This window comes from Anopheles marshallii, chromosome 2 (assembly GCF_943734725.1).
Source record: "Anopheles marshallii chromosome 2, idAnoMarsDA_429_01, whole genome shotgun sequence".
NCBI classification, from domain to species: Eukaryota; Metazoa; Arthropoda; class Insecta; order Diptera; family Culicidae; genus Anopheles; species Anopheles marshallii.
This window is the reverse complement of record NC_071326.1, coordinates 46,454,702-46,482,603: the sequence shown is the minus strand read 5'-3', so window position 1 is coordinate 46,482,603 and position 27,902 is coordinate 46,454,702. Positions and strand designations below refer to the sequence as shown.

General features: G+C 42.4%; 1 protein-coding gene across 1 annotated transcript; it reads right to left on the bottom strand.

The window, feature by feature from the left end:
- Positions 1-3,366: 3,366 nt before the first annotated feature.
- On the bottom strand, positions 3,367-12,830 carry LOC128709906 (diacylglycerol kinase eta). The gene is made up of 13 exons (XM_053804944.1): positions 12,715-12,830; positions 12,431-12,626; positions 11,857-12,354; positions 8,852-8,997; positions 8,207-8,473; positions 8,007-8,132; positions 7,730-7,932; positions 6,828-7,660; positions 6,623-6,766; positions 5,292-6,537; positions 4,657-5,217; positions 4,158-4,591; positions 3,367-3,897 (listed from the first exon to the last, which is right to left on the bottom strand). The coding sequence occupies exons 1-13, from the start codon at positions 12,813-12,815 to the stop codon at positions 3,367-3,369; spliced, it is 5,286 nt and encodes a 1,761-aa protein (XP_053660919.1). The 5' UTR covers positions 12,816-12,830.
- Positions 12,831-27,902: the final 15,072 nt, after the last annotated feature.

Sequence of the window (27,902 nt, the reverse complement as noted above, 5' to 3'; positions counted from 1 at the left end):
TCCTATTGCGTACGGCACTATCGCCCACCCGTTACGATAGTCGAAGCAACATACAAACATTACGAACCGACTTTACCGCGCTTTTGGTTGGAAAATTTAATTCATTGTATGCTAAAGTTCGATGGGATACATCTTTGGCAAAGGATCAACAGAAGTGCAGTAAAGTATTGCCGACTGCATTGAAATTATCGATATTGCTCTTTAATGATTAACGAGCCATGCGTCACAAAAGCAACTCATGCGTTCGCAGTGGTTGCGTTGTGTGCTATGCTAATGGTAAATTGATGGCCTCGTTCGTTGCTGCTGCACAAAATTGCATCCGCAAAGTCTGCTGAAGTGTGCTAAACTAAAAGACTATTACTGCTTTTCTTATTGCAGCTGTGTGTTGTTTTATCGTTGCGATCGATACCCAGTCGAAGCCACTATTGCTGTGTGGGTTAAGAATATTTAAAATTAAAAGCTGCCGAAACTAACTTAAGTACAAAATGAGCCAATTCTTCTTACAGCGCGCTTTCGATGATTGTTCTTGCTGGTTTTTGTTTTTCGTACATCCCGGAACACTTACACTATCATGCAATGAAACTTATCGAGTTCTAAACATCTTTTTTTTGTGGAAATTTACGGTGGTTGTAATCCGGATGCATGGTTTTATTTCCACCACTTATCATAGGCAGGCTCGAATATTAAATGATTTCGTTTTGTTTTGTGTAACCTATCCATATCACTACTAGAGATACTACCAACACCTATCGCGAAACAGTCAATGATCAACATCTATCTGTTTCATTTCTAACAAATTGCCAATATCGATAAGAAGTTGCTTCAGTTTATATTTGCTCATGGTTTAGATTAATTGTTAAATGTTCCTTTATGGTTCAGTAAACTTTCTTATAATTGAAACGTCCTTCATCCGTAGGCATCCGTATTAAAATCGCTTCTCCCGATTCTAGGCATCGACGTGATACATTCTGCCGCATCATGCATTCTCCCACTAGCTTCTGTTTTTCCTCTATGCCCGTTTATTTTCCAAACCCCAGCAATAATGAATGCTTAACGTAAAGAAAGTTAGGTTTCCACAGTGGAAGTCTTGTTAATCTCTTGCTTGAGATCGATGATAAAAGTCTAGAAAAAAGGCGTCCATTAACATTGTTTTGTTTTTCAGCCTTCAAGGCTACATTCACACAAACACACACACACATAAAATTCACACACACACATTTTGAAACACAACAGAAAACTCCAAATAGAAGATCATATATAACTTTCCCTCGCCTTCCCGCCGATAAACACTTGCTTTGTGCCTTGCTTTAAGAACTACTCACCAATGACAGGTAACAGTACATCATTTCTACTTTTTAATCGCTTAATAACCGCACTACTCTATAAAGGTATTAATTTTGGTTTTAATTTGCCCGTAAAGTTTAAAGTGTACGAAGATGTGTGTTTTGTGATTTTGTTATTTTACGTTTCTTATCAACTTTTAATTCAACTTTCAACTACACATACTACGATTGTCTTTCGAATGGAAAACATCCCGATTGCGGAAAGCGTATTTTTGTTTCAATTGAGATCTATACTTGATAGCATATCGTCTGTTATCTTCCTTGCTTTTCATCTTTATCCTTTTGTGTACATTTTTTATCTCCCTTCCCCTCCCCCCCCCCCCCCCCCCTCCTCAATCTCTCTCTCTCTCTTTTTCTCTTTCTCTTTCTCACTGTTTGGAAAATTCTTTTTTTAATATAAACACAAACGATTGATTTATGATAACTATAATGCTACAATGTCTACCGAAAATTGAATAGTTTTTATGTTCATATTCTCTCTAGAAACTCTCCCGGAACAGCCACGATCAAATATTTCTCGATCGTTCTGATTAAAATCTGGTCTTATTCGGTCACATTGATAAATTGATTGGAAATGTAATCTTTAGTTGTTGGGACCGTTAGTGTTTTAGACATTAGTTGTTTTATTATACGATTTAATTGCATAGATTTAACTCTTCTGTATTTAATGCTGCATATGGTAGGGTTCATACCGTATGCCGATGGATCCAGATTCGATTGTTTTTTTCTTTTTTGCTTTTCGGGTTTGTCTGAAGATTTCCGACATCGTACAATTTCATTATCGGTACGTTACAGTATCGGTTCACTTAGCTTGCGGTGATTGCGTATCTGTTCACGCATAGTCAGGGTTACAATCTAATTGTATATGTATATTCTATTATTTGTATAAGACTTAGTATATCCTTACGGTCTGTATATTTAATCATGTAAAGTGTATAAGTAGCTTGCTTTGATCTGTTTTGTTTATATTCGATGAGATAACATTTACCCTTTTGTTTGGGCTGACTGGTTCCAATGATTAGTGGTTGTGCTCAGTTAACTAAAGTCCTCCGAATATTAATGTAGATTACGCTAGCGATATTTTTACTCAATAATATTCACTTATCACAACTAACACACGGTATACTCCATCCAGTATACCTAATCCGTACATAGTAAACATTCAACAGTACTAAACAGGAACACAAAAAGGATTACGACTGCTTGTGTACAGACAGAAGTGTTTGCTTACCGCGAACAATACGAGTTTAGCGTTTGTTTCAAATTTTAGTCATACACAAGACATCATACACAATGGAGAAATCGATCGATCGAGCCCAGTTGTGAAAGCGTAATCGAAACAGGAATCAGATTTTTGTCTGCGTTGTTTACGATCTATACAGTCGTTTTTTGAGACACGGCCAATCAACGATCAAAGGGAAGAAACTAAACCACACACAATCAACAGCCCATCATATTTACGATTAAGCTATACTATAACGACACCTTATAGTCTGAATATGTTATACATTAAGTGTGTTGCTTACGTCGTCACGATTTTGTATCGTGTTTTGCTTTACATCTTCACAGCGATAATTCATCCTTTTCTTGCTGCGGTTTATACCATCGCAACAGTTACTGGCAGAGATGTCGGTGGCCGTAGAAGAAAAGGATGGAAAAGGCCGCAACTATTTTTACTGCTATTGCTAAATCAGTTAGGAAGGGTACAAAAATTCTGAGTTCTTCAGACGGTGTAGCATTTCCTTACAACTAATCTTATGCTGGTATACCCTTATGGTAGGTTACGTTGCGTTCGCTACTAAATACGACAGATACCAAAGTCTTTTAGTTGCTTTTATCGAAGTTTTAGTTATGTCTCTTACATTCCTGTTAGATATACTGTCCATCGTTCGCAGAGGCTGAGATCTTATCTGCTCCAAAATCACATCAATGGTGAATTTTTGTTCGCTTCGTTTGATAGCGTGATGATTCGTTATGCGCATGCATCGATCGTGCGCGAAACATCACCGCTACTGTCACACATCTACCCTGTTCCTAGGTCTTTGATTGCTTGCAGAATACGCTTCACGTGTCCGACCTTGGTAACGCCTAGGTCCTTCAAATCACGGCGCGCCAGTGTGAGAAGCTCTTTTCCGCGTATGTCATTCTTGATGAAACTGTCCACGTACTCCGACAGTTGCATCGCTTCCAACCAAGTAACTACCTCTCCCACACCCCAATTACTGACCGTCTCACGTGATGTTGTGGCTGCTTTCGATACAGTTCCCGTTGCTGCCGGGCCGTGGTGAGAGCTGTGTCCGCTGCGGAACCGCAACCAAAACGGCTTTTGTTTTTTGCGATGATCGATTTCTTCGTTCGGTGCCAACACGTTCAGATACACCCTTGTCTCACCAGTCTCAGACGATTGCTGCAGCGTGCACTTACCAAGCTCCATTTCCATGTTTGCCAGCGAAACGCTTAGCTTCGTCTCCAGGTCTTCTCTGAGTATCAGACTATGGCTGCGCTCTCTCAACAGTTCACACGTATCCTCATACAGCTGTCTAGCGCATCGAACCTGCAGGAGGACATGGAATTACGCAAATTAAAAGGGACCATAAACACAACAAGGCGGTCCAGTGATGTATTGATAGCGGCGCTGGTCTTCACACGACAAGACCGATCCAAAATCTTATCCGGACCAAACCTCCGTACGCAGGACGGACCATCCAGCTACAGGCACAATAAAGGCACAGAAAACCAGAAATTGCCTAGACCTCATGACGTTGTTGTGCCAATAAAGAAGAAGAATATACACAACAAGGTCATTCAACCTACCAACTGTGTCAGCTGCCGACGAAGATTTGGTCCCTCGATGATTTTGCCACCAGGATGGATGGACTCCAGAGCATCCGCTGTCTTTGAGGCCACAACGTAAAGGTTTGGCTGCAGCGATGGGTGTGATATGATGAGAAACTTCACCCACTTTACCAGCGTGCTGACACATTCGATGAAGTTCAGCAGTAGGTACGTTTCACGCTCCGAAAACATATCCTCGGAAGGAGCGACGTGATGCTCGGACGCGGTTGAAGGTTGTTCCCGAGCGATGCTGATACTGTGCTGACGTTGCTTCTCTTGCCAGCTCTTCAGTGACACCTCCAGGCTACGATTGCGGCACAGCATTTGTACGCGATTCTTGTGTATGATCCGTATCATGCCAGGCGGTTGCAACCAGGCCTCTCCGTCTACCTGTATCGGAACGCATTCTTCACCTACAAATATGAACAGAAATGTTTGTGGCCAATTCTATCCACCTACGCTTCTTTGTCAAGCCTACCAAGAATATTGATCTGAACGCTCTGACACTGAGCTATCCGATGATGCTGTAGGTTGATAAGCCGTGACGCAGCCATCTGCACGGATCCGAACACTGCCACCACCTCCAGTATGCGATCGTCGAAACTCTGTGCCAGGAAGCAATCGTCCTCCTTCTTACTGCCCCAGAAGTTTGTGCCACCCATAAAGCTGGGAATGTTCAGCACTACGATACCCTGCAAGGAAGGCAGCGGGATGCGTTGTCCGTCGCACTCGAGCTGCACCTTTTGCTCCAGGTTTTTGTACGTTTTTTGCAACCATTGTTTCGACCCAAGTACACCGTACCACATGTAATTCTTGGCACGCGATCGACACTTCTCCGGATGCTCCTCACGTTTGTTGTGGAAATCGAGTGAAATCTTCGCATCAATGCCAATCCCGAAGTAGTTGTTCATTACCGCCTTCTCGTAATATCCTTCGAGCAGTGTTTCGTCCGGATCCATCAGTGGACTTACGGCGGCGCACAAGGTGTCGGCATTAGCGAGCAAACACTTCGATATAAAGCCGGTTCCAGTGCTTACATCTGTAAGCATTCGAAAATTTTTTGTAACATGAACAATCTGCATGCAGCAGCTAGCGTCCCTATACTATACTTACTTGGCCAGGACGGCAATCGGACAAGAGGGTTGATGATGGGTAGCTTCTTCACTCTCTCCTCCTTTTCCTCCTTTTTCCTGTCCTCCCTGGCATCAGAGTCCTTGTCCAGATTGAACAGTCCTAGGTTGGAACTGAAGATGTTACTCTTGGAGCTTCCCAGACCCTCCGGTTTAAACAGCAAGCTGCCACTGCTAATGCGCCTCGATGCAGCTGGGGAGCAATTTAGGAAGCGAATGTGTTCCGAATCGAAACCCAACAGATTCGGATTGTTGTTCGAGTGCCGGCGATTGATGTCGATTTCGCGCGGTGCCAGCATGTTCGGTGTATGCTCCGAGTGGCGCCGTATCTCCGGCACCCGCAGCGATCGCAATTCATCACTAATGGCAGGAGACGGGGGCTCCACTACCACATTGATCGTTGGGATGCACGGTAACCGGAAGCTTTTCTCGCTTCGATCATCCTTCTCGTGCTCATCATGATCAACCTGTTTGCCTTCACCTTCGTCATCACTATCCGCTCGCCCACCCCCTTGGCCATCTAGGTCATCTTCCTTTTCTTCCTCCTCCTCGTCATCATCATCTTCCTCCGCGTGTGTATGACCCTGCGGTTCGTCATTTTCACTAGACGAACGCTCGCCTAAATCATCATCAGGCAGACTTTCATCTTCATCTTCCGGATTTGCCGCAGATACTAGCTTCTTATACTCGAAGCCAGACGAGCGAACTGTATCCGTTTCCGATACAGACATATCCGAAGGTGAGCCGTGTATCGGTAGCAAGTTGCGCGCAAATGTTTTAATGTTTTCGTACTCATTCTCACCGACGGACAGACGGTTGGTGAACCCTGTTCCCAGGCTTCGCGTCATGCCCCGGTGCGGTCGTTTGAAGCTCTTGCGCGCAATATCGTTCCCTTCCACGAACTTGGCCAAGCTGCAAAATCGGGGTTCCTTAACTTTCTGATCATCGCACCGATTGTCGATATCGAACACACGGTTTTCGAACCCGCACTGTTCCAGCTCGACGGTATCGTTGCGCTGCTGCTTTGCCTTAAAGCTTCTTCGCTTCGTGTGATCCAGTGTGCACAGAGTGGTCGTGTCTTCCGTGATGGTATTATCCTGCAACGCTCCAAGCAAATCCTGTCCCAGTACTGAGCTTATGTCATCCATCAGGCTTTCGCCGTGTAACGCTTCCGTTGTGTCGCTCGTTTCCGGCGAATCGATATGGCTGAAGCGGTCGTTGTCCAAATCCTGCCGTGATTGATTACATTAGTGCTTTGGTACAACAAAAAAGCCAATATGTTGCATAGGCGTGGTCACATTCTACGGCACTAACCTGTATAATATCACCTACATGCACCTGCGAGTTGTTATCTGATTGTCTGTCGAGTATCTCCGACGTAACGCTACATTCTTCGTTGCTTATTGCTGATAGGATATCACTGCCATCGCCGGGTACCTCATCGGAAGACGATCGTTCCTGTGGAGATCAAACAAATGTACCTTACCGTGTTTAATGCCGATCCAAGCAATTCGCTTACCGGCATGTCCGTATCGATGATAGTAATGTTTTCACTAAAATAGATGTTTTCCGGTGGTTTTTCAAGACTCGGAATACAAATAGTGGGCACCTGCAGCATATTGCATGAAGAGCCAGGCTTCGATGATGTCGGTTCGGAACCAGCCAGACCAACTTTGCACGTACCCGTGGCGCTCAAGCGTTGCGCTTGGGTGCGATAATAATTACGCTCGTACACTTCAATAGGCTGAAACTGCATGTAGCCACCCTCGCTACGATGATGTCCATTGCCCAACCCAGCCATCTGCTGCTGGTGATGCTGTTCGATGGTTTTCTTAAACGGTTTAAAGCCTAACCGCTCGAATGCGCTGTTCGGATCAAGATCAAACTTCACCGTCTTAGTATCCGACTCGAAGGAAAAGTCGTACGGTGCCGTTGTCGACTGCGAATCGGACGTCGTAGTGGTCGTGGATTTTTGGTTCAACGTATCATCTTGATCCCGGGCCTGATTGTCGGTCGCTATTTCAGACTCACCCTCCAGCGGTGGTTCGAGGATGGGTTCTGCCATTTTTGGCTCCGTGTGAACGCTGTTCTCCTCCAGCTCCTCGATGCTGGAGATGCGATACGACTCCGGTACGCCGGAACTTCGGCGACTGCCACCGTCGGCAAACTGTTTCGGTACTGGTAGATTGAGAGTGCTGAAAAAATGCTCATCCATCGAATCGCGCCGCATATCCGGCAGGGGTGAAATGCAGGTTAATCGTGATGTAGACACCGAGGGCGATATCATGCCGGGAGGAGGTGGCAACGTTGCCGGAGATGTGTTGGCTGAATTATCCGATGAGGAAGCGGTGGCTGTAAGTCGTAATGGTTAGATGGTTAAAAATCCCTTCCAAACACTGAACCCACCGCCGGTCAACTAACCTCTAAGTGTGTTCATAGGCACGGAAAGGCGCTTCTGTGGTGCGTACGGTATTACTTTTTCGCTCATCTCCACCACTTCATGTATTGCTCGCTTGAGGCTGTTGGCCCGGCATAAAAGTGCTTCCTTTTCTGAACGACGGTCTATTCTACTGATGCGCTCTTTGGAATTCAATTTATCTTTTTCGTTTTTCTCTATTGTTTTTCTGTGAAAGGCAAAGTCAATCAAATCAACCGGTTTAGTCATACCAGGATCGCATTGAAGCCTTCTGCTACTTACGTATCTATTGGTCTTTCTGAGGCACTTTTTTGAGCAATTTCTTTCAGTGTTCTAAATAATTCGTCGTCACCATGAAGACCAGCTTCCTCATCCTTCAGAGTATCTAATAACATTCCTAACTTTTGTCTAGAAAACAACACATGTCCAACAAACAGGTTAGCGAGTCAATCACACGTGTCGTGAGGGGGGAAAAATCGTACCTTAAAATATCACATTTGACGCTTAATTGCTCTTCGTCGGAGCTGGTTTCTCTTACTCTAGCGATAAAGTCATTGACCGTTTCGCATAGGATTCTCGTCGATTGTATCATCATTTGAGTGTCTTCGTTGTATACAATTGACTGCAGATGCCACAGTGCGCTGTCTTCGTACTGTGATAGCAGCGGATCCGCGTAGTGCGAGATCGACATCTTTGGGGTCCGTGTTGTAGCGATGCCAATGTCCCGCTCAAAAACCATCACACTCCACCTGTAGGGAAATTGCAGAAGCGGATATGGTTCAGCGTACTGTAATGTAAGATTATTAAACGACCAACTTTGTTTTCTGGACACGTTTACGCCCTATTTTTCACGGAATATTGAGTATAATTAAACCCTTACGAGGGATCGACGGTATTGCTTGAAACAAACCTCACAAGAAACGTGAGCTAAAACCAATAGTATTTGCCAATAATTTGCGGTTGTTTCTCTCCCCTGGCATTACTCTACCGTATAGGCTTGGCACACGGAAGTCGCCATATTTCCATTGGGTCAGGGTATCGATAGGGAAAAATCGTGCCACAATTTCTCAAACACTCTTCTCACACTCTTGCCACATGCTTCCTTTCCACTTCTTCTAAACGCTTACCTGTCAAGCATTTTAGTGCTGGCTTTCTCGTACCGTTCGAGAAGCTGCGGCAGGTGTGCGTCATCATCGCAGGAGCTTCCCCAGCCGAGAACGCGTGCCAGATCGTTTCCCGTTCCCAGCGGAAGAACTGCTATTTGGCATTGTTTCTGCAAAGAGTAAAAGTCAAACACTCTCAAACAACTTTCACCTTGATCGAATTTACAAAATCGAGAAAGTTTAATTCGTTACCATTACTGAGTACATCGCGACACCCCCACCGTAGTCATTCTAGGACGGGAAGGACCATTTTGGGGTAAGAGGTAACGTTTGGAGTGGGTTGTTATTCGAATGCCAACCATCAATTTATGGAAAATGTGTTATAAAAAAAACACCTTTCGTACTCTACGCTTTATATCGACTTTCCAAACTGATTACACAAAAGTTATGAAGAAAAACCGTTCACACGAGCATAGCTGCGAACTTTAATCAATTCTCGGAAGCGCAAATAAAAACGACAAAAAATGCATTAAACTTTTGTCATTTGGTACGCTACACATCCATTCCTGGGGGAATATGTTTTCTAACTGGCACACCTGTGTATGTACCAGCACCAGATGCGTACGGTTAATTTAAGAAAATTAATTGGAAAGAAAAAACTAGCTCATTTGATTTTTGCTTCCGCAGCTCATGGCTGTTCCGTATGCTATTTATCAGACCCAGAAAGGGAGACAAATGACACAGAATTTATTTAAACACATACCAATATCTGTATGTACCCATGTACCCATTACCGATTAAGCTTACCAAAACATATAAAAATATCAACACAAAATCAAGCCACTACGTCCAATTACAAAAACATGCTCGGACATGATATTCATATAACTGCTGGAAAATGTGCTGCAGTTACAAACTAGCATATAAGAACGAAACCAGTCGTCTGTCTAATGCAATCAATTTAATTGTCGCCCGAGCTCCTACAGCTGTGGTCTCCGACCTATGCGCACCAAGTACCAGTGGTACCTCTGGCGATTGCGATTCTTTAGCTGTTATCACTTAAAGTGTCATGGGTGTGTCTCCGATTTATTCTACAGAGCAAATAATCGCAAACTATCATGACACTTTCGTCATTCTTTTAGCATGTTAAGTTGCTCTAACCAAAATTTAGATCTGGTTAATAAATTCCCACAATGACTGGCCAAAGGTTCACCTGCTCGGTTTAAACATATGGGCCGCTAAAAAACAAATGGTAAACCAAACTAGTCCGCGGTATTTAAAAAGTTGGAAATCACTGTCCTACTCGACTCGAACATAAAGATTTAATTTTATGGAATAAATCTGTGCTTTTTTGAAACATTTTCAAATTTTTTTTTGTAGCACAACATTATTACGCTCATCCATCGCACATGACCTATGTCATATGAAGCTGTTATCATCCGCCCGAAAACACATACAAACATAACATCAAACAAAAACTTGGATTTGTGCCTTAATCACCAAACAGGACATTACCTTTCCCTGCCCCTTAGGATAACGCTCCCGCATTGCCGACACGTTTCAACGGAAAAATGTGGCCTGAAAACATTCATTCCACTTCCTCATCATCGTGATCATAACCGTTGCTCGGTTACATCCGTCTAGCCCTTCGCAAGGGTTCCGTTCTTCTCATTAGATATTAATCCTCCCCTTCTTCCGTGGGTAGAGTTCCGTTTAGATGCTTCATGCTGATATTGGGTGCGAGTTTTGTGCGTTTCGCTTTCTTGCATCCTTGTTGTCACCATTCCTGGCCGACCCCAAATCTCGCTCTCTCTCTCTACTCCCCACCATCAAACCCTCCCCACCCCCCTCCCCTCCAAAACACAATTCGTATAACTCATTTCCTGCGGGCGGGAATGGTTTCTTATCCAACCGTGGAACGGTTGGTCATGTCAGTACGTTAGTCGGACACATTTCTTCCGTCCATAGCGTTTTCGTGGCCCCCGGGAACTTTCATATCCGTCTTTCGAATGAGCTGTTTACGATCTGTACTTTGAAAAAAGCTCAGCGTAAAAAAATATATACTTGTTGCAACACAAGTCAACAGCATTGCGTACCTCGGCGGACGCAATAATGGGAAATTGGAAAGCCAGAACAAATATTTATTGAACAAACATTGCTACAAAATTCCATGTACAATTATTTGGAAAACTAATATTAGAAGGAAAGGTATAACTTTTACAGCAAACTGCCTCTGTTAGGTACACTTTCCAGTTCGATAACACCGTAAGCATCGTAATCTTTTGCGTATGTCGAAAAAGAGCACTAAAGCTTAGCAAAAAGCCTTGGCGCAATGGCCACTAACCGATCATAAAAGCGCCATGCTATGGTTATACCATTTCTTAACCACTTTAGTCGTAACGCATGGTTGGTATAGCTGCAGCTTTAGTAGTGAGCTTCCATCTGGCACTTGGAAGGAATCGCTTCATACCAAAACGTGTCATAATTCGTACCCTTGACATTTTACTACAGACCTTCAGTTTACAGCTGAAGTGGAACATCCCATCCAGACATTCCTTGCGAAATCGTCGTCACAATCGGTACGACCCGCCGGATTGGTCATGGTCGGAATAAGTCTGTCCTTGATACAACTTCTACCGTCTATAACCGAAAGGACGCATCGTATTATATGGGAATTCGTTGAAGCATTTCCGTTTGGTTGGCATAGACGAAAAGGCGGACGAGTGATGGAGGTAGCAATTGTACCAGCTGGTCCGTCCGGTCGAATGTTTTACTTTAGCCGGCAGCCCAAAACGAACTCAGAAACGGAGCGCACAGCTCTGCAGCACAGACACCACGGCAAACCACCTTATTAGCATACCATTTTCAGGACGGTTCCTAATGAGATGAGTTTTTCTGTAGTACTTCGAACAAAGTGCCTCGTTGGGAGTGAAGCAGAACGTGCGCGTCTAATTTGCCCGACATTTTCGTCCAACTGAACAAACCGTACGACCGGAAAGAGTACCCGCTGTAAGAGCCCGTATACTTACTTGCATGTTTAGATGGTCTATCTCGCTAAGTACCCAGCCGACGGATCCGTCGCCCGAGCAGATCAGTATGCGAAACGGATCAAAATGACGAAACAGACGCAGCCCGAGGCCAGGGCCGCTCGAGATGAGATCAAATACTTGGGCCGGATTGAGGAGCTGCTTGAAGCGGCGCAGAAACTTCACCCCCTGATTGTCTCCCGACTTCGAGTTCACGAACACGAGCAGTGGCGAGAAGCTGCCGTGAGGCTTGCAAACGTCCCACGCCTCGTCCAGCCCGATCGAGTGCAGCGATGTCGGTGGCACCATGGATACGCGGGCAGGTCCTAGTGGGCACGAATTCGGTGCCTGGGGCCGGCAAGCGGTATGCACCGTTGAGCGACACCAGAGACATCGCCAGTCTTGCAGACGCATCACGGAACCGCACGTCTTGTCGCACACCAAACATTTGGACGAAACGGGCAGATTGCCCTCCATCCACTGGTGGGGCATCACGATGTTCTGTTCACAAAAAAAAACGAGAGATGAGCAGTAAGTGAGCACAGACGGTGCAAGTACATACGGGGTCCTTGCTTACCCCATCGTTATCCTCGATGATGTCCTTGCCGACGCTGGCGAGCGTTGTCCATTTGCAGTTCGAAATTGCCTTTGCAGCGCACCGTTTATGCACCTTGCATTTGCACACCTCACAGGACAGCCCATGGGACGTAACGCCGGACAGTGCCTCCCGGCAGACGTTGCAGTACGTAGGCCGTGCATGAGATGTTGCATACCTAGTTGGAGTTGGATGAAATTTTGCATGACGGATCGTCCTAAGCATAGTAATTGCGAGGTATACAAGTGCATCGAATCTCAACGTACCAATGATGGTGACCGGAAAGGAAATCGTGTTGATCCGGTGGTCCTGGTTCGAAAAATTCGCGTGCCGAAGCAGCCTTCAGGGCCTGCAGCCAGTCCTCCATTTCTCGGCGTGATTCAGCACACAGCACTAGCGATCTGGTAGGTGTAATTAACTGGAAATAAGGAGAACTTCATATCAGCTATTCGGATTTACATGTTTTAAGTATGAACGACGTTTTTTTCTCATTCATTTTTTCATCTATACTACAAGGAAGAAGTTTTGTTTCTATTATTTGCTGTTCGTGTGCAGATACACGATGCTCTTTTGCATAATTATAAAGATAATTCCTTTTTTTAATAATTAATACAACGCGATTACTACGTGACCTTACTTTTCCCCGCTTTCACTGACTTATTCAACCAGCAAACGATTCGCACAATCATCGTCACGCGTCATTACATCGATTACTTCGAAGGTAACTTCAATGAAGCTGACATGCCATCCCAATCAACAACGCCATCACTATCCACTTACACCCATCGGCGAAAAAATCACAATCCTGGAAATGGCAATTAGATGGTAACGTAACACAGGATCACTGTTCATTAGTACAAATTCGGACAGCGTTCCTAACTATTCGTGCTCGCAACACTCTAGTCCACTAAGCAAACCCCACTCAAGAGCGTACTATTTCCCTGCCGGTCTATTCCACGAACTGTTAGGTGAATATAACACCGGGCAATTAATGAAGAATGGTCAGGGATGGCAAACCTTTCTGGTTCAAACGTAAAACAACAACTACGCCTCGCCGTAAGTGATGAAATATCACGCAACACATCAACAGCGTCCGACCCATGCTGCTCCCCACGCCTAGCGGACGTATCTCTGCCACGGCCCAACGGAGCCTTTTCCAATTAGCAAAGCTCATCCTCATCGGATCAGCGTTCTTGTGTGCCTTCTGGTAGGCTCCAGCCTTATCTTGAGCGTTGAGACGTGATAGCATGAAGCACACGGGGAGGGGGAAATGCTATTTTATCTCGCGTTAGAGCCGAACAAACAAAACGGTATAATAGAGACCGCCGAGGTTTCTTCACCATTTATAATGCCAGCATACAGCGCCGGACCCTGCGCCTACTCCACCCACCCTGCCAACCTTCTGCTTTCGCCAACAATCTGCACCACACCGTCACATCCCAGCGTACCATATGTAAATAGCATCCCATCCTAAGGGTTGCCCCGACTCTTAGCACAGGTATTGGGAGGGTTTCCCAACGCTTTTCCACCCGGGTACTGCGGGTTGTCTCTTGTCTATTATTTTGCTCTTTTTTTCTTTTCATATTTCACCTTCTTTCGCTACACAGCTTCTAGCCCTGCCGCTTGGCGTCGCCTGCCAGTTTGCTCGTTTGCTTTGTGCGGAACACGTCCCAGCAAAAGTGAAAGCTTTGCCGTGCAAACAGCTCTTGCCGGGGTTTGCTGATGCTACACCGTGCTACACCGGATTCGTTTTACTTTTTGCTTTGGCTCGATTTTCCTTCCTGTTTAGTAGACGGAGTGCACGAACCCCGGGTCACATGTAGCGTACATACTGCAGGGAAGGACTTTGCAAAAGGACATACAATCCGTTTGATGAGCGTCACACAGCTCGATTCCCGCGTCAAGACAAATGCAAACGCACCGATGCGTGGTTTCACATTTAAATTTGTTCAGTTTAGGGGTTTCTTACTTTTCGCTCTTCTCTATTTGCTAATAGAGTTTTTGTCCTCTAACCTGAAAGGTGTTATCTTCATTCCGTTTCAGCTTTACCTCACCACCCCTCACATAAGCACAGAAATCATGGTGGCTGGATAAATTTTCCCATTTTCTGCACAAACAATACCGAAATCGGTGCGCTACAGCCGAACCTGTGCTAGGTGAACGGAACGACGTAGAACCAGTCAGGCAGTATGGTTCTGAAACAACACCGGGAAAAAAAGCTCCACAGCGGTAAATTACAAACAACAGCACAACGCGGCAAACTAGGCCCCCAACGTGAATCCTTCCGTTGCGTTGAATGTTTAATCTTAGCGTTCGCGCTAACTGACTCGGCCTTGCCTTTGCTTTGTCTGCCCGCGAAGGTTCCGAGCAAATGTACGTATCGGAGGCCCATTGCGGTATGCAATGGTTACATGTTTGCCATATTTGTTTTTCCAGCCTATTCATGATTTTTTGAAACGTATGTAAGGTTCGCCTCGTGGTTTTGCTCTTTTCCTGCTGGCATTTGTTTTTTTTTTTACTTCTTCGAGGTTCGGTTCGAGCACATAGCGCGAACATTCACTGTCTGGATGACAGATACAGCAACCCCGCAAACACACAATGCTCCGAAGCGTTCTGACATTGCCATTTTACGGTGTTTGGAGATTTCAAAAGTAGCTTTGTGGTTTGCTGTTGCAAACAACACGCAATCAACGTACGATATTGTGTGTCAGTGAACCACAGGAACATTGATGTACAGTGATTGCAAACCGCGTCTGCTGTTTGCAAAGCAGTGCTGCGTTTCACGCTTGCAGCCATGTCTGCGTTTGAATGTGGAACTTTGCAGCGTTATGAATGGATTTGAAATAAAAAAAGGGCCCATTGTCAGTCAAATTGGTATCAGACTGTAAACACGTTGTTATAAACCTGTCGCTTGATCCTTGTGTAAAGTAAAGAGAAAATCATGTTCTAAAGCACTGCTGAGCTCGGGAAACCAAACCACACATTTGCCAGCACAATGGAGCATTCGTTTCGCTATTGTTTGTACCGTCACCAACCATATCAAAACTGGCCAAACGCAGAATAAAAACACTATTAACGCCCCGCGATTATAGTGTTCGAAGTACGAAAAATTATTGACCTAGCCGATACGTCGTTAATCCGCCTGTTTGTTCGCAATCGAAACGAAAACCTTCCTTTGAAACACACCTTAATCAAATGTACCGCTCGTTGCAATAAAGGGTTTATGGTGACGACTTTACGCTTCCCAAGCACGTGATGTTAATGATTCAAAACGAAACACGGCGTACCAGCGCACTGGAAGGACACGAAATAATAAAACCCGGCAACGGCAGTTTTCGGTCGCTGCAATTCCTAGCGATCAACATCCGAAACAAAACCCACTCCTGATGGCGGCGGGAAGTTGCCTGTTTGGTTTGGTGCTCTCCAGGACAAAACCGACAACGAACGATGGCGACATTGAGAGGCGTTTGATGGTTTCGTAATGAACTCTTCAGCAAGATGCTAGACGAAAGACAATGTCAAGTGCAGTGCTTTTTTATTGCTTCTGCTTTGAAGTCAGTTCGTTGCGTTCTATGTTGGCAGACCGAGAAGAGACACCATTCGTCGTTAGTGTTGATCTTGAACATGTAAAGAATTTACATTTAACGTTCAATAACGGTTGCAACGCACATAAAAGTTGCTGTAACTTTTTGTTTATTACTTCACCTTCATTAGTTCACTGGATACAAAAAAAATCCCCCGTAAAGGCGAAATTAAACTTAGCAACCTAATCAAATGTTTAATTAATAATAATGTTTATAATTATAATTAATTAGTATAATTAATGTTTAAGTAGCTTCTATTAGTAGCAAACCAAAAACCCTCCCAGGAACTGGAGCTTTTTTTTGGAGCCATGCTAAGCTTTTTTTGGTATCTACAAACAAACCAATACACTTATGTGTGTTTGTGTGCATATTTTTCAAAATAATCTTTTACACTGCAAATAATAAATTTAGCTGCATCGTAACAATGGTATATAGCAGTGGTCTCCAAACTACGGCCTTCGAGAGTCTCCAGTGTGGCCGGCGACGCTATTGTTAATGTTACCAGTTTAATAAATTTAGGTCCAATGTCTAATTTAGGAAAGTTGCAACATTTTTTAACTGTTCAAATATTAATTACAGTAACAGTTAGTAACATTTAATACTAGAAATTGTGCAAAAAAAATCATCTCGAACGCAACATCCCTGTAAATTACCCGTAACATACAGGGTTTTACATTAGATAGAATATGTATGTATGTATGGAAAAATTAAAGAAATTTTGAAACGTTGGAGTTTCTTTCATCTCTAATAGATAGAATATGGCGAGCCCAACTTCATGAATCGCGGTAGTTTATATAAATAAACGGGGAGATTTAAAGTGAAACACAACATATTTTACTGAATCACAACAGCTGGATATGAAATCCCGGGCACAATGTAGTGAATGTCAAATACCTACTCAAGTTGAGATAATACATACAAAATTAATGTACGAAATTTTAAACAAAGGATGTACAACATATCGATTAAATATTACGATTAATGATAATAAATACTTGTGATTAATTTCTAACTTCATTTCGTAGTTCAACTCTTGAATCCTCTTATAAGTAAACAGGCTGACCGATTTAGCATTCACTAAATTGTGCACGCGATTCCATACCCAGCTTTTGCGGTTCAGTAAATTATGTTGTTTTTGAATATCTATCTTCGTGTCTATGCTATTTGTTTGTGCGATTCAGTAAGTTGGATTCGTCATATCCTATCTAATGTAAAACCCTGTAATGTGTAAGTGGTTCTCATGCTATCACAATTTCAACCAGTGCGTCCCGCGAGCTGAAAAGTCTATAGACCCCTGGTATAGGGAATGATTTCTTTTAATAGAAACAAAAGCTTTGTAAGAGGAAAGCAAACTGATAGACGCATACACTGTAAAACACTTACCTGGAAGCTATGGTTTGCATTCTTCGTACTGCACTCCGCAAAGCACAAATTGGAGAGATCGATTTCATCGAACAGATCGCTCTGAAAAACACAACAATGCAAAGTATAACAGAAACATCAAACGACATGAAGACAACTTTTGTTTATTTTTTCAAAACAAATTGTACTGTCAATTAACATTCATTCGCAGTTCGCTGAAGAGTGTGCCGGCATGACATAGCAGGTGCGCTTCTATGCCGCTTTCTTTTCGGTGGACGTGTTTTCGCAGAATTAAAATCAGTGTTTCCTTTATGATTTACCAAGATATATTCATTTTCCGTAGTAAAAGCTTTCTATAGGATGAAGAGCAAGGCAGGTGGAAGGGGTGAGGAAGGCGGGAAGGTTAAATGGAGATCTCGATGGAAAGTGTTCGATACTAACGGTCGTAAATTACGATAAATAAACCCCTCGGTCTAGCGAAAAACACATAAAATGTCAATTTACGGTTTGTTAATTAGATTTTCTGAACGCTCGTAAAGAATAAACTTTGCTCGGTACCAGCTGTATAGGAAGTGGGACTTGCTGGTCCGCGATGAGACGCACCGTAAATGGTCGGCACCAGATGATCGATTTATTCAGCACGGAGCGCTTAACGCGTTCCACTGCCCAGCCACTTCTAAATCCTAAGCTTTGGCCCTTGTTGAAGCTTTCCAACTCCAGCAGACTTGACTCGGTACTAGTTTGCATAGGGCTAAAGCCCCGCCAGTGTTAGAATGCCGAACGGTGCAAATGGTGCGTCTTCAGTTCGTTATTTCGCAGAACTTCGTCGCCCAAACCATTTCGGTTAGATGAGATTGGTTAGGTTCTGGAGCACAGGACACTTGAACGGTCTAAGCGCGAAAAATAAACCAAACCGAACGATGGAAACCAACAGCAAAACGGGATAGAAAAAGAGATAAGTTTTAATTAGCGTTCCTTATCTGATTGCCTTTGAATGAATAATCTCGCTGGACTCTCGGTTATTTACTCTGCCCGCCTGCAGTAGCTTTTTTTATGTGTGTGTATCGCCACCCGCACCCGGTGGAACAGGGATCACTTTCAACCGAACACCAGTAAATAAAGATCAACGAGCTGGTCGCCGAGAGGATGCTGTTTTAAGCTTGAAAGGAAACGCTGAATACAGCAAACCCCTGACGGGCCACAGGGCATCGTGGAAGGTATAGCTTTTAATGATGCGCCTGGAAAACGGCGTAGCTGGTGTGTTTCGTATCTTACCGATCCTTGTCGAATGGCCATTCGTGCCTAAACTTCCGAGACGGATAGTGACCGCGACACGATGGCTACGTTATAGCCGTTCATTATGTAAATATGTGCTTTTTATGCGATTTACCACGCCAAATCGGACCATTAGCACGATTATTAGCTGCGTATCCTTGAGCCATACTTCAAAACAAACACTTTTAGGATTAGCAGGATTGCAAAAAGCGAGACTTTCGAGGACCTGGCCGGTACAGGGGTCGAAGTTTGGCTCTTAAAGTCAAGCACTAGGCTATGAGTGTGCGGTGCTTTCTTTTGGGTAAAGCAAGCTCAAGATAAGGATGCTGCATGCTTCAGTATGACATTCGTTCATCATTATAATGTGAAGAAAGCAATAACTTAACGTACCATGTGAGCAGGCATTTAAGAGCCCATTGCTACACAGAGTACAAGATTACCAATTTACCAAACAGCAGGTGGTTCATCCCTTGGAATCCCCATCCGGAATGTCTTTATTATGTGTTATTGATGCTTATCAACACCTGGCGCACAACTGTATGGATGCCGAAAGAAATTTCTTTTGGTCAAGTCTCACACGGTCGTTCTTGGGACAACCCGGAGAGGCAGAACATGGAAACATTTTTTTTTTTGCCCTCATAATCGAAAGGTCCCTCACTTGTAATGGCCGGAGACAGCAGTTGTTAGTTGCCTGTTTAAAATAGAAATAGACCTTTTTCATTGAGAAAACGAATCTCCTGAAGATGGTTAGGAAATATGGGTTATGTACTAACCAGAAGTAACACATTATAAAAATGTAGAAAAAAATTATTCAAAAGTAAGAGATTATTCGTATCTCGTGATACTTTACAGTTATTTCAACAGCCTCTACTGGTGCTGGTACGTATTTTTGTTTTAGTATCCAACCAGATGGCATTAAGATCATAAAAATCAGCACTAAAGTAGCACGTACATTTCCCTTAGACTAGGTAAAATTTACATACATTTACCATGTACACAACTTTCCACGGTACGCTGTTTGCTTTCACTAGCCAGAGGGGCGGAAATCGTTGACTTAAAGCGCTACCAAAATTGACGCAACTAAGTAATTAAATTATTCGTCACACAGGGCAACGCCTGCGGGCCGCGAACGAACGCTGCTGTGCAAATTAATTTGTTATTTTCAAATTTTCCACGTTTCACGCAGTAACGCGACGAAAGCGACAGGTTTGAACCATCGAAATGATGTTCGGGATTTCGTGCTGTTGGGTACGAGTTATAGTACTCTCCAAGCAGATACGAGTCGTACCCACGTGAAAGCAATACCATGTTCAGTCGTTTTTTGCTTCATTACCAATTTATTTATATAAAATAATAATTCGTACCGCAATTACTGTGGGTTCACTCGTTCGTTACAGCTTTCCAGTGTGCACTAAATCGTGATTACGATTGCTTCTGTCGTTTCGCGCGTAACTTTGATATTTGAAATGCGCTCCCTGCTCGGCTTGGATTTGGAATCCATCTGGCCTGGGAACCTGTGTGGGTGTGTGTGTGTGATTCCTTTTTTATCAATAAACACATATCTGTGCAAAGATCCTTTTTCTACCGGGACTCTTGAGCTCAAACACCGTACAACAACATAAAAAACACCGGAAAAAGCTCGTCCATCGGCTTTGCTCTTCACGGTCGGCAGACGTCTTGAACAGCAAGGAGAGCGAAATCAAAAACATAAGTGAAGACTTATACACCTAGCGAAGAAGGTGTAAGTTTCATGGGAATTTGAACGCAATGAGACACACCGTTTGCTGGACCATGGCGCGCAGAACCGTGAGAGGGGGAAATATGCTCCCATCAGGATGACTTGTAATTCAATTTTCGACTCCCTATATTACATTTCACTAATGGTGGCATCAACTTTCAGGATTGTGTGCAGTACGAAGAAACGAAGAATACCAACAACAAAAAAACTCTCATTGGCATGATGTTTAGTTCAGTGAAGCCCGTTAGCCTGACGGTTGTGCTGTGTAAATATACCTTTTCTTTACTGTTTCTACCTAAGCCTCTATTGTAAAAGTAATCTCACGAGAACTGCAGAACAAAAGGGGGGAACAAATCCCATAAAATCCGTTCGATGTGGAAAGTTACAATCGTTCTTTGGAAATAATTTGATCTGAATAGTTTTGTTGTGGACGCTGCACTAGCACCGCACGAACAATGTCTGTTGATATTAATGATTGCCATAACCTCTTGTCTTGCAAGGTGTTTGCCGTCAGGATCAAGGAAAAGAAGTTGCAAACTTTCTATTAACACTTTCACGAGAAAGAACTTACCAGCGTCTTTTTTTATACAAACTATGCTAAGCTTGTTCACAAGAAATTTGTTCTTCAACGGCAAACACACACCTAGTTCATTCTTTTTTATCGGCACGCTAACCTCTAGGAAGACGTCTAGGCCTGGCCTTTCTGGCTTGCTTTGACTTTATTTTCCCGTAGCTGGATGGTATGTCCTGCGTACGGGGTACGGGGTATCCGGATGGGACTTTGGGTTGGTCCTGTCGTGTGAAGACTGACGCCGCTACCAATACACCACCAAACCGCCCCAACACTGCTAGTAAAATCTACTAAAATATTTGTTACAAACACTTAGCAACTGGATCAACAGTGTAGAGCATAATTCAACGAAAAAATTGAGCACAGAAAATGGACGGAAATGGAAACTTATTTTTTAAAGCCAACCAACCTTTTGTAGCTGCACGCTCGAGAAAAGAAACAGATTGCTTGATATTACAGTTTAAGCTTTGCTTTTCTTCAATCTCTCTCAAAACAATAGCTTTCCCTGGAGACGTAGCCTTACGCTGTGGTGCTTTTATTTATTTATTTTTTTCCTAAAAGTTTATCTTGCGTCTAGAGCACCACAAGCCTCTTGGCAATTTTGTTTTTCCCTTGCCTGGAGAAAATGACATTCGACCTAATTTCCCAACAACTCGACTGACATTCACTTGACAGGTGAGTTGTCATCTTTCCGTGTTTTGGGTGTCTACTTTTATAACTAAATCACTTTTGTTGCACGTATAGTTTATGTAACTCAGAACTCAGAATAACCATGAGAATTTACCAAAACAGTACTACATCTCTACCTCTTTCTATAGCCGTAACGTTCATTTGTGTAGTATTGGGTAGATGTGCACATTTTAAATAGTTGTGGTTTTCTATGTTGTGATGTGGACGCATAATTACCAATTACTATTCTTCTTCAGGAGGAAATGCCGTCATTATGGAAAAAAATAAATAAATAAAATACTATTGTTGTTTATAATTTATGATATAAAAAGTTTATGATTATGACAAGACTCTAATTTCCAATTTTTGTACGACAACTTTCTACCATCAACTAAGAATGTGCTAAAATGTCAAATGTAATTGATTTCAGCAAAAAAAAGATTGAAGTGGACAAATATGACTATATACCCACAATCACAGATCACCAATTACACTAAACAAACAAGAGCATCCATAGAAAGTGGCAGCATGAATAAAACCAATACAGTAATATGCAAAGAATTAAAATATTATTGTTATCATTACATGGCAGTCAATGTTCATATATAATCATAACTACAATAAAAGGATGTTATCGCTTGTTAACATGATAAACTTTCTATTATATAAAAAAAATATGCGAAAGTAAAAATTAAATGTTAAACATAAGTTCATACACACCAAGCCAAAAACATGCAAACAAATTAAACACATTTTTCCATCATCTTTGTCAGCCGCTTTGTGAACGTCTGACCAAAGGTATTTTATGCACATTCTTTCGTCGAAACAATTCATAAGAACCATCGCTCTTATGCTATTGTAATTAAAAAAAGCTACGATACCGAAATTCCTCCGAGGCTTATACATCACATTCATGACAGTAACATGGAGATCTTCAAAGGTGGTAACGAAATACATCGGGCAAGAATGCGAAGTTTTTCCTTGGTGTGCATTCATATTAGGTAAATCGCCATAAGCCAACTTCTGTGCGTACTAGCTGGCGTAGCTTGCCGAAGAGTTGTTTGACGTCATCAACGTATTTTCTGTGAGCAATAGTCTACCAAACACAGGATTTTTTGAATCCTTAAGCTTAAGTACCATCAGTAAAGTAATCCAACAGACAAGACTTATGTGTAACGAAGTTACAACAAAACCAAGACATCCAGATCTAGCCAACAATCATCAAACCGTTAGTAATTATTTGAAATGCTGGCAAGAAAGCGACAAAATTTTCTCAATATTGTAGTCCTAATTAATGTATTTTCCAACAACTTCTGCTCCGCTTCATTAAACATTGATTTATCAGATTCATTCGTTCATTGAGCACCGTAGCTCCGTTCGCAAATGCTGACTATTCGAGAATGAATCAGTCAAAGCCAGATTCAAAATAAGTAAGTAAGCCAAACCAAGTTTACGCACATAGTAAGAAGTACTCGTTTGGTACATACCAGTTTTGTACCTAAACGGCATTTATAACAAACTTCTTTTCGAATCAATTCCATTAATACTCTCGTTCTACATAAGCTCGCCAACACTAACAGATTGTAGCTCATTCCTGTCAACCACTTTTCATCACCTTTCTTTTGGACTTGCTGGAACTCCCTTCTGGAACTGGAAACGAAAATTTCCCCCGAGAGCTGTCTTTTTATCGTGTAGGCCGTTCGGGAAAGTGGAAGCTAATCCGGAAGCTAGCTTTTCATTGGGAAGCCAATGGTCCCACATGTGCAACGTATCGAAATAGCTTCGGCAACAATGAAATGATCAGATCTTCAAAAAATGGTCGAGAAAGATGCAAAAGCATTTAAAATATAATCCCTTAGGACCAAATTGTACCCTTGACGATAGATAACAACTGTATGATGCGAGAGGTAAAAAAACTCCATAGCAATGTAAAAGCACCGCCTGTTGATATGGAAGATAAATTATGGACTGCGAAAGGTAGGAACCGGAAGCAGAGAGTTATTCACGAAAGCCTGAATATAAATATTCACTCGGCGCATTCGTCCTCAATAACTTTTACATTCAGATGGGTCTATTGAGAAAAAAAAATCCTCCCGTCTCCTCGTTGGGATCGTTCATCAAGTGTATGGATCGTGCTAAATTGTCAAATCATAACGAAACCCGCACCGGTCAGTCGCGTCCTTTTTGTACAGCCACGTCACATAGGGATTGTTCTTCCGCGTAGGGTAATTTTACAGTAAACCCTAACAAACGATTCTATCGATTGAAGTTAATTTAAAGCAAACACTCGACCGTTTGCTTTACGTGCCACCCCCAGCAAAGACTTAGTACAGGAAGTACAGGAAGAAGGCAATGTTTCGATTTCAATGATTCCGCAAACTCTATGCGCAGTCATCAGCATACAAATCATCGAAATAAATGTGCTTTTAACCTGTTTTCTTTGCTATGTGCTATGGCTCATAGTCATACACCATTGTTTTAATCAACCTTACAGTTTTATGTTTTGTTAACTGACTAGGAATCAACTATCGCATTTATTCATAGCACCGTATTAAATATCCATTTGAATTCTAAAGAGCAAATGCCGAGAATTCAAATGTTTAATCCGCTTTCCACTTGTGGAGAAAATAGATCTTAACCTCAGCGAAATTAACATAATGCATGTCTCCCGGGAACCAGAGGATACTTTGCAAAATATTTCCTGCTTTGAAAACCGCGTGAGGTATCAAAGCTCATTTATTCGCCGCCCTGATTAATCATCGGCAGCGCTATACAGCCTTTTATCTATCATAGGAGAAACCTTTTCCAGCAGCTGACACCAAATTGCATTAATAATTTTAAAAGCTTTCTATCGTGAAGACACCACGTGGAGTAATGAGAGCACAAGTTATTCCCAAATTTACAATAACACAATATTCATCAACGTCCTTCATCCGCTTAGCGGGTTCTGTTGTATAGCTAGATAGCATCTTCCTTTCAACTGCCGGTAGAATTAATAAGACGTACTACTAGAACACGTTGGACGCTTTCGTTAGCAGAAGGTTATGCCATTAATGTGTACCAAGCAGTAGTCAAACAGAGAGTACCGGTATGAAGAAAGAGAAAGGAACGAGCGCATGACACCCCAAGGATTGAAAATTTCTTTCCATGCCGAAACCATTACCTTTGTTTGCTACCCGTTCACTCCATCGTCCTGTAACAGCCCGTCTCCCGAAGTTGTAGAGCAAATGCCCCAAAATAAAAGCAGCGGTTCCGTAAGCCACACCGTCGCTTCTGAAGCTTCCACAAATTCTTCAGTTACAATATCATCTTCATACACACGGAAAGCTAAAGTTTCTCACCCCGATTGTAAGCAAATGTGGTCGAAATTACGGGCGTTTGCATTTAATAAGTGTGCTAACCTTAACCATATTCCGGAATTTTCTTGAAGGCTTCTTGTGGTTGTTATCCGTTTGCTCTCACAGAACTCCTGTTGCGAAGCTTTACCAAACAGTCCTCAGTACAGTTAGGATGGAGGCCAAAATATTCGTATGCTGTCGTTACATATTGTTACCTTCTTGAAAAACTGTTCACCAACTTGCCATGCACGGATTCGGATTTTTGTTAAATCGCAAAGGGGTAGCTCATCATCAAAGAAAACATTGTTTCAGGCATATTCTCCAAGCGGGCTCGGGCAGGCACCAGTTTGGGTGCCTAAACATATAAAAAAACAAATTTTATTTTGCTACTATCCCGAGCTCTGACAGAGCGGGCAAAGCAAGGGGAACTTTCGAAACTAAAGAAACCTTCCGTTGTCATAGTTTGTCGTTGTACAATGTAAAATGTTACAAATGGTTGGTATGACCTTGTGGTTAGGAATCCCGTTTGCCAACAAGATGGCCGTTGTTGGTCGTACGCTTAACTTATGAAACATTTCGATTACATTCTTTGATGATATTTACCCGTATATAATGGTACATAATGTTCATAAACTCCAGCACATAGATAAAACATGTATAATAAAAATATTTTAAACTCGGTTTACATATTTTTACACGGTACAGACTTTGGTGTAGATATTTCAGGACCATTACACGCATAAAACCCATTCTACATACAGTAAAATGTTATATAACGTAAATCGTTCATTATTTATTCATGTCTTCATTTTGTCAAACTGGATTGCATTTAATTTTACACCCGGACATATTATTTACTACGTGAAAGTTTTCTGTCAAAAAAAGGAAAATCTACAATATCCTTTACAGATATCTCGTCAAACAATTTGTTGCTTCTCCCTCTGGTTACAAAGTAATCGTGCTTTTTTTCAACATCCTTTTTGCTATCGGTGTAAATTTAATTTCCTGTTTACGCAAAAAAGTCATCGTCTCATCCCAAGCTACAGCGTTAGGAAGAATGAAAATCGCGTGATGACATCGATCGATTTACGATACTTTGATTCATGGTAGAAGGGAAAAACTGTATCTGAATTGGTAAGCTATCTGGGCAATTCATTTATATACAGATTTTTCTTCAGCAAAAATAAAACTTATAACACGCCGATTGATACTAGATTAAAACAATAACTTCATAATAAATAACTTTTAAGCTTATTTCTACTGTTATCTTTCTAGTACAGCAACGAACAACAATCTATCTACGCTAAATGAAGTTCGCGTGTTCACTGAAATGAGTTCCCGCAATAACTTACCTTTATTATAAATCATCGTATGTAATTACGCTTTCCAGATTGCAAAACCAGACTTGCACATACATGGATGTGTGTAGACCATCTTTACTGCTGTTATCGCCCCGTTAAGCTTAACAACGATATGCTGATAAGACCTAGTTCGTTATAACGATCCGTTCCTGATAGAAGGAAATTGAATATTATTTCTCTTAAGCGATTTACTACGGCAAACGTTCTAAGCACACAAAGAACGGCTCCACGAGGTACATACTAACTTTAGGTGTACATTTGTAACCTAAGCTAATACGCAGACAGAGTGACTTCTTTCTTACTCTTCTGTTTGCCGTTAAGTGGCGCTGTGTAGCCACGTTTTCGACCAATAAAACTTAACTATCCGATAGATGCCTTCTTGCGAGGTCACCATCATCACTAGAAGGGGGTCTCACTACCTAAGGTTTGGTAAGAGATTTAAAGTCTACAAACAATCTAATGAACGATCGATACTACCGCTATCATTTCTACCCCATTGCTCGTGAGTAAAGCATGAATGAAACAGAACTGAGGCCGTTTTTATGCAACAAAACTGATAATGGTAATGATAACAAGCCTTTATGGAAATAGGTGCGCTCAGTTCCGTTTAAGGTTCTTCGACACAGACCTGGAACAAAAGAATTATGTGGCCATAAGATGCATCCAGATAGCTAGGCATTTGGAGTAGTCTGCAATGAGAACATAGCAAATGTTCATTTGATAGCCTCGGAGTAGGAATGAACGCACTCGGAATGAACAATCTGCTTACCAAAGTACTAAATGTTAATCAATAAAGCTAAACCTGCATGTAGCGAACAATATTCCACGCTTGCTTCGGTGTACATTTCTTCTTCGTACAATCTTCACAGATTGTTCCCCGAACCGGTTTATTATGTCAGTCTATTCTCCTATCACGAACTGAAAATCCCAATTTGTGAAACGAAACTGTAATCAAGCAACGTTCGAACTACTTGCCCTTATTTATCAACTCAAACAACCCTTGTGGAATATATTTTGGAACCGGGTGATAGCAACACCTCGAACAAGGCTCATCGTCATACCTTATCATAGTATACCATCCCAATTACGGCATCATAAAAATGTACAAGGAAACTACAACCTGCGACCAGTCACTGGCAACAGGATAACTTTTGCTCACCGCAACATGGTTGGATGACGCAAGAGAGACATTTACGACTGTGTACTCTGGAACATGCTGCTTCACGCTAAAGATGCTGCATGATTTCATATTACAACACACAGAAAAACACCCACACATAAGAAGTAGAATATAATAGAGAACTTTCTAATATTACATTACCAACATTTTCACATCCCTGGAGCAGGTGAACCATCCTTTTGAGGAACTTATACCAACTTTAACTACCCCATAACACCTCCCAAAGTTGGCAAAGGCCAGAGGCCAAGCAAACAGGGAAAACAAATTTCTAGGAAACTGACGCCATTATTGACATTTAGCTGGTGCATGACTAGTGACTGGGACACTGGCAACGAAAACCACACCTGAGTATTCGCTCACCACCACACGCAGTTAG

Bases quoted from the DNA above. Each gene is read 5' to 3' on its own strand.
- LOC128709906 (XM_053804944.1), bottom strand. From the start codon at position 12,815: ATGGAGGACTGGCTGCAGGCCCTGAAGGCTGCTTCGGCACGCGAATTT. The intron at 6,767-6,827 runs GTAAGCGAATTG...TGATCTCCACAG, and splicing joins TCATCGATACGGACATGCCG to GAACGATCGTCTTCCGATGA. The intron at 4,592-4,656 runs GTAGGCTTGACA...TCATATTTGTAG, and splicing joins CGTTCAGATCAATATTCTTG to GTGAAGAATGCGTTCCGATA.